Genomic DNA, 6,974 nt, shown 5'->3' with positions numbered 1-6,974 from the left:
GCTGAGGGAGCCTCGGGGCTCGGCGGGAGAGGGGAGAAACGTAACTCTTCAGGCGCAGGAGCCAGCTATACCATACGGCACTGTTGCTGCTGACCGTAGGCGAAAGGTATCGCGATCCCAGCCACGCTGCGTAAAATCCGTTTGCTAGGCATTTGCACTGTGGTGGGCAAGAGCTGCGTCTTCTCTGCGGCCCGTGGTGGAAAGAAAACAAGACACTGTCGTGCGCCAACTAGTGAAACGGCTTTCATGCAGAAGCAGCAGCCCAATAGCAAAATTCACACTGGATCTTGATAGATTTTTGTATGAGATCCCAAACAAGGTACTTGAATTCTCACCCCTAATGATAATGTCATGTCACTACGATTACTATGATTTAGCTAGTCAATGGTATGTAATACATGTGGATGAAAGCCAGGGTGGTTACATTTCCCGCTGTTGAAAACTGATGTATTGGAGTAAAGAGGAACGATGCCTCTCTTACAATGAGACGTATTTCAGTTCCTTTCAAATATTTAGTTCTGTTTCCTGCCAGGGAAGATGATAAAGATTAGATTAACACTACTCCACCTCTATAGAAATTTTAGGTACCTGTCATTCAAAATTAAATAGATTATTTTCTAAGAAAACAACCCACGCTAGGGAATGCATGTATTTTGGTTTTGGAGGTAACTGACCTTTGTTCTACTGTCTTAACAATACCAGTGTCTTAAGGCCTTGCAAGGTTTTTAAATAGTTGAAGAACAGAGTTGTTTTGACTTTTTAATTAAAAAAAGGTGGCTCAATTCACCAGAATTCCTAAGGAGTGCTAGAACGACAAGTCTCTTTTCCAAACTTAAATCTGAAAAAGGCTTTGCAGCTAAAGCAGAATTAAAGCTTTTTCTCTTACACTTCACTTGACGAATTTCATTTCCAGATTTGGCACAGTTGTTCTCTGGAGGACAATTGAATTTTCTAGGTCATTTCCCAGATGAAATAACTTATTACTTTTCTGGAAACTTATGTTAGATGATTCAAAGCTTGATATGTGAAATCCAGCAAATTAAAAGTATTTCTCTTTAAGACATGTAAAGTCAAGTGGTTGAGGTACAGTATATTCTGGCCCACTAGCATCTTTGCCCTGTGCCACCTGGATATTGAATCTGCACAAAACACTTTCGAGGAGCTAATCGCATTTGGACAAGAATTTGCAAGCTGTGCCTACAGATGATCTCACAGGACTTGACCATGCTGAGTTACAAGTTGCTGAGCAGAGTTCAGAGGTAGGCTGCTGCTTCCCCATCCATGAGCTAGAACAGATGGGATGCATAGCCATGCAGTAGAGGAAGAGATCAAGTGAATCTCTGCTGAATGCCAGTGATGCTTAGCGTTTGGCCTTGTCTGCCCGTGCTGCTGGGTGGAGTTAGTCTTTGAAGAACAGTGTAGTGGAGTTCCCTCTATTGTATTCACATTGGGCTAGCATTTGCATTGTTCAGTTTGTGTCTTACCTTGTTCTCATTTCCTAGGTATGATTTACATCCCAGTCACGTTCTGGTTTCCCTATTCTACCATATGTAGCAAGTTCTGGATGTGTTTATGTTGTTCTTCCTTGGGGCTGTAATTAGAAGCACTCTGAGCATGTGGCTGACCTGCCCTGAGCTGAATGTGCTGTACCTGCTGTTGTCATTCCTCCTCCTCAACATGGCATGGCCTATCAAAGGAAGGAGCTTGCCCTAGATAGAAAAAACAAAGCCATTTTTATCTTAAAATGCATCTAAGGGCCCAAAGAACAGTACTTACGTGTGTTAATTGATCACAGAAAGGGGATGGAAATCTAGGAGCACTTTCAGAAGTTCTGTTACTTAGCTGTCCCTGAGGAGAGAAGGACACTTTCCCAATAGGCAGGCATCCCTGTTTTCCAGCACTGCTGCTAGAGGCAGCTTTCCTCTTGGCAGTTCGACAGACAGGCCTAAGACCGGCAAGGACAGAGACTGAGCTGTTGCCTATCACTAGTTCTAAGTTAGAAGTGTGGTATAGAAATGGCCGTATGGAGGACCTGCATGGCAGCTGCCGGTGAAAAACTTCTTTGAACTAATCCACTACAGTGCTAGAGAAGATTAATGACATGAGAAGCAGCTTTCCCTGCTTTCAGTCCCGTTGACAGTTCCACTAGCTATCACAGTTACTGAATGGGCGCATCTGAGGCCCACTCGGGACAAATGTTAGGAGATACAACTTCAAGGCCAATATTTTCAGGCAGTCTCTTGTTCTGGATGCCTGGCTCAACTTGCTTGGGGCCTCATTTTCAGAGGAAATGAGCACTTACACAGCGACTCAAGTAGGGCACCCAGAATAAGAGGCCACTTTTGAAAATGTTGGCAAAGGCATTTTGTTTTATCTCTGCACTTCATTAGTCTTATCCCCAAAGTCTTTCATGTTATGTTCTACAGTGAAAGGTCATTGTTTCAGATCAATCATTTTCAGTGGGATGTAATCCAGTTCTAAGTCAGACTAATCCACTTTGGTAAAGTTTGAAGAGCAGTAAAAATTTATTTGTTAAGACAGATCTGGACTTATTTTTTAAATGTGGCTGCTGATGCTGAGTCCTTAATCGTGTATGCCCAGCATGAGGTGTCTTTGGGGTGGTTCCAGAAATGCTGGACATCTAAATTCTGATCTTAATCTGTAGGCTGCAAATGCTCAGCACCTCTGAAAACCCCTGGGATTTAGTAGGATTGAGGTTTTTTTTGTTTGTTTTGGGTTTTTTACTTGCAGTATTTACTTAACATAGGTTGGGTTTTTTTCCTCTTCCATGCAGAGCCTTTTTTTCAATATGGTGCTCTGGTGACAGCTTCTGATAAGCAGGCTTTTTCATGTTTTCCTGTTTATGCTTGTGAGTTCTGGTTACTTTCCTCTGATTACCTAAAGAATAAAAACACATTCTTATATCTGGACAGGACTAGCAAACACTGTGGTCTGAAGCAGCTCATAAAGAGTTAAAGCTGCTTTCAATTAGCTACTGTGTTCTTGCCACTTAAAGAAACCCCCACAACTGAGCATGCTTCACAGCCTCCTGTGCATATCCCTGAATCATTCTGGCAAGTAAAAACACTGCCATAATCTTTTATTCAGACATAGTGCTTATTCTTCACTGGGCTCTGAAATGAGCAAGCGCTTGAAAATAGCACATTTTGCCAGAGAGTGCTGAGGATTTATCAACTCATGTCTGCGCAGGATTTTGAACATGCAAAAGGCTACTCTGTGTGAATGCTGAGTGGTATTAAATATACTGCAGTGATCCCAAACAGGTTTCAGTATACAGACTTAACCTTTCCCATGAGGGAGCAAGAGCTTCGCAGGTTTTGTACAAATCACCGCCCTTTTAAAGATCTTCCCGTGTTGGTGAGTAGATATACAATGTACTTTACCACAATTTACAGCATGAACCCTACTGCTGCTGAGCAGCACTCAGGCAGTGGAATCTTTCTCCCTTCATTCTAGGTTTTACCTTTGAGTTATGAGGGAGGTTCTGTGAGAATGATTCAAGATTAATAGGAAATTGAAATATGACAAATAGTAGAATACTTTCACACACACTGTGACAACCTAGAGGGTTCTGTTGCTCATTAAACTGTGGTGTATGGTTTGGCTAGAAACATATCATTGAAATTATAGTCCCTTGTGGTTTGGGAAAGAATCATCACACTTCAGCTATACCCACTCTTATCTCGTGCTCTGATCTTGTCATTGGTTACAACACCTTTCCTCACCTTATTGGGGGGATGTGCCTCCAGGCTTCTAACAATAAAAATTATAGATAGTCCTAAGCCTGTGAAAGAATCTGCCCTTACAGCACTATCTGAGCGTCACGCCCCATGTAAGTGCCAGTCATAGTATTTCCAAGATCAGGTGCCCATGAACTCTCCATCTCTCTCTCTACCATACTCATCTCTACTTCCTTTGCTGTGGTGTGGAAGCTGGTTAACCTCCCCCATCAATTGGTAGTTGCTTCTGTTCTCTCTCTGTTTTTCACTATCTTGACCCTAAGACTTTTATCATTTAGCAGTTCCCTAAATAAAACATTTCCTTGCTACAGAAAAGAGAGGGAAGATCGTTTGCTCCAGGGATGAGGAGGACATTAGTGGCAGGGACTTTGTAGTACCACTGCTTTAGCTCCATGAGTCTCGGGAAGAGTGCCGCAAAAAGTGCGTGCTATCAGAACAACCAAAGGTGGGAGGCTTTCCGCCACGGGGAAAGGCTGGGAATGGCGTGGGGTAGTTTCCTTGTTGTGTTTCCTCCTCGCCAGAGTACCTTCTAGGTCTGTCCCCTCAGCTACACGTCAGCACTGGGGAGACGCCCTCCGGGACTGCTTTGGTGTCCCCGGTGCCCCTGTGTGGAGCCGAGCAGTGAACTAGAATGGCATTTCAGCAGGGAGCTATTTGTGGAACATTGGTGCTGTCCAATAATCAGATATGCCTGTGGAGCACAGCCACTGCCTTAGGTCATGGTGCAATTTTCAGTACCATAAGTTTCTCCATCTACAAATTCTTGCTGGGTGTGGTCACTTTGCCAACAACTCTAAATCCTGCCTCATGAGAGCAGTGTTTCTGAGCTCCTGCCTGAGCTTAGCTGGGAATCGCGGAGCTCTGTAACGTCATGTGCGATGCCTGGCATCTGAGCTCGGCAGGGGAACCACAGAGTTAGGTAGTGTTTTGCACCCCATTCAGCGTAAAAGGTCTGCTGACATTTCCATTTCCTTTCCATTTTTCTTTTTAAGACATTGTAACTCAGCTTATAAATATTGTAGCAGATTAAAACTCATTGCCTGAGCTCTAACTTGTTTTTATTTGTACCTCTATAGATCTGTGGAGCCACTATTATGGCTGAAGATCCAGAGCGCTGGGCAGTGTACGCGCAGGAGAATATAGGTACTCTCCCACAGACCTTATATGTGTGAAACGCAATCTCTTCACTTTCTTTAGGTTACAGTCAGACTGTAGAAATGTTGCATACAAGGTTGCCTTATTTTAGCACTTTTCCTTGCAACTGCTGGATTTAGACATGCATCTGGTTTTAGAGCAATGAGGTGACATATCACCTTGTGGATTCAAGGTTAAGAATTTCTGAGATGCTTTAGACTGAGAAATAGCCATTTTACAGAGACTTCAATTAAGGAAACCAAAAGCATTTATTGAGAATGTTTTTGTGCGTGTGTAGATATATCCACATATATTTGGCAGATTAAGCCAGATTGTCTGGTTCAGTGGGTGAATAACTGGTTTTAAAAATACTTCGTAATCTGTTTCCCTCAGGAGTCTGAAACTGCCGTACGAGACTAGAAAGCTTTTGGTAGACCCTACAAATTTTCAGACTTGTTGGAACACTTTGCAGACTGACTAATCTCTACTAAGAAGTTGTCATAACTGCAGTTTCCAAACCGGAGAAGTGTATTGGGCATTTTGGGTTGGCCCATCTCTCGCTATTCTTGCATAAGTGTTAGATACGTTAAAATCTGTATTTTTACATTGAATCATACCTTTTCAAGAACATGTTCCTGCTGTCCATAGATAAAACTTTATCCTTAGGTAAAATCAATACAAGTTTTGCATTAATGATAACAATGAATTAGACTGATACTTGGGATCCATTCTGTTAAGGTTTTATATGTCACCACCCTCTCTTAGAAACAGTGAAAGTAAAAACCCGTTAGGAAGAAGGCACCGTTCAGCTTGTCGATACGCATGCACAGCTGTGTGCTTCACAGCACTGCAAAGAGCTGTTTCCTGAATGCTCTGGCGATGGGTCTGTAACTTGCTACATGTGATTTTTATCTTTTGTGCTTTATTACCATTTATTCTTATTTGTCATAATACTTATGTCCTTTAAAAAAATTAGCAATGTTCATCTAGTCCTGTTTAAAACTAACTGCAGCATTTGTTTCAAATGACATTAGGGCTTAATGCACAAAAGCCAGCAACGTTAGAGCTAAGGCTAAAAACTTTTGGCTGACACAACAGACTGGATTTACTGGATTGCAACCGTGCAAGAGCACCGAGGATGATGGGAGAGTAGTGTCAGAGTGAGACCAGCCTCCGTCCCCTGCCCGCTGCGTGCTAACCTGCATTCTCTCCTCTTTGGGGGCGAGAACAGATGTGAGCTTAAATAGGTATGGGCGCTGTGGTCAGCGGCTCTGATGCTGAACTGTCTGGTGGTGAGCAAAGCTTTCGCTCGGAGGTACAGCAGCTCCCCGTAGGTGCAGTGATGTTTAAATGCTGGCTGTGGGTGGAATAGAAAAAGTTGATCTGTGATTTATCGTGAGATGAGTAACATGGATGTAGCATTTCTGCAGACACCACCAGCAGCTGTGTCATTTGTGCAGCGCTTCTCCTTTGAGATGATTTTTATGTAAGGCTGGTACTCTGTCAATTTGTGAAAGAAGAGCTCAACTATTACAAATTAAAATACGTAGCAAAATTGAATTTAGTTACATCTCTCCGGCAAGGCAGCAGAATCGGCCCGTGCCTGCCACCCCCACAACTAGGAATGTTTGAAAGCAGCTGGGGTGCGAGATACATTTATTTCACTGGAATGAGACACAACTGTGTAAATACTGCAGGACAAAGCTCGCGCTGGAAGGCTTAGGGTAGCACAAAGCCGTAATGGCGCAGAGGCAGGGTCGGACACGTGAAAGCGGTGCGTCGTTCCACGCCGAGCACAACCCGAGCGGCAGCCGTGCCCCGCCGGTTTCCCTGGGCGAGGCGCGTCCGGGGGTCCGTGGTGGCGGCTTTGCGCCGTGTCACCGAACGCAGGCAGGGGAGGCGAGGCGAGGCGGTGGACGGTGGCTGAGCCCGTCCTGAGGCATTTCACGCCCGGCGCTGTCCGTACCGCGGGGCGCGGGCGGCCGGGCAGTCCCGGCCCCGCAACGCCCGCGCCCACCGCCCACCTCCACCTTTGCAGCAGTAAAATGCAGCACTCGCAGCGCGCATGCGCCTCCCCCC

At 44.5% G+C, this 6,974-nt stretch overlaps 1 protein-coding gene across 1 annotated transcript in view; it reads left to right on the top strand.

Moving 5' to 3' along the window:
• YWHAH (tyrosine 3-monooxygenase/tryptophan 5-monooxygenase activation protein eta) overlaps positions 1-6,974 on the top strand; it is a 19,368-nt gene that overhangs the window by 443 nt on the left and 11,951 nt on the right. The window contains exon 2 of the mRNA XM_009280033.1: positions 149-319. Within this exon, the coding sequence (XP_009278308.1) occupies positions 149-319 (171 nt within the window). The remainder of the gene's footprint in view (positions 1-148; positions 320-6,974) is intronic.

The sequence above is a fragment of the Aptenodytes forsteri genome, unplaced genomic scaffold (genome assembly GCF_000699145.1).
Source record: "Aptenodytes forsteri isolate BGI_AS27 unplaced genomic scaffold, ASM69914v1 Scaffold323, whole genome shotgun sequence".
NCBI classification, from domain to species: Eukaryota; Metazoa; Chordata; class Aves; order Sphenisciformes; family Spheniscidae; genus Aptenodytes; species Aptenodytes forsteri.
This window is presented reverse-complemented; position numbering and strand designations above follow the sequence as displayed.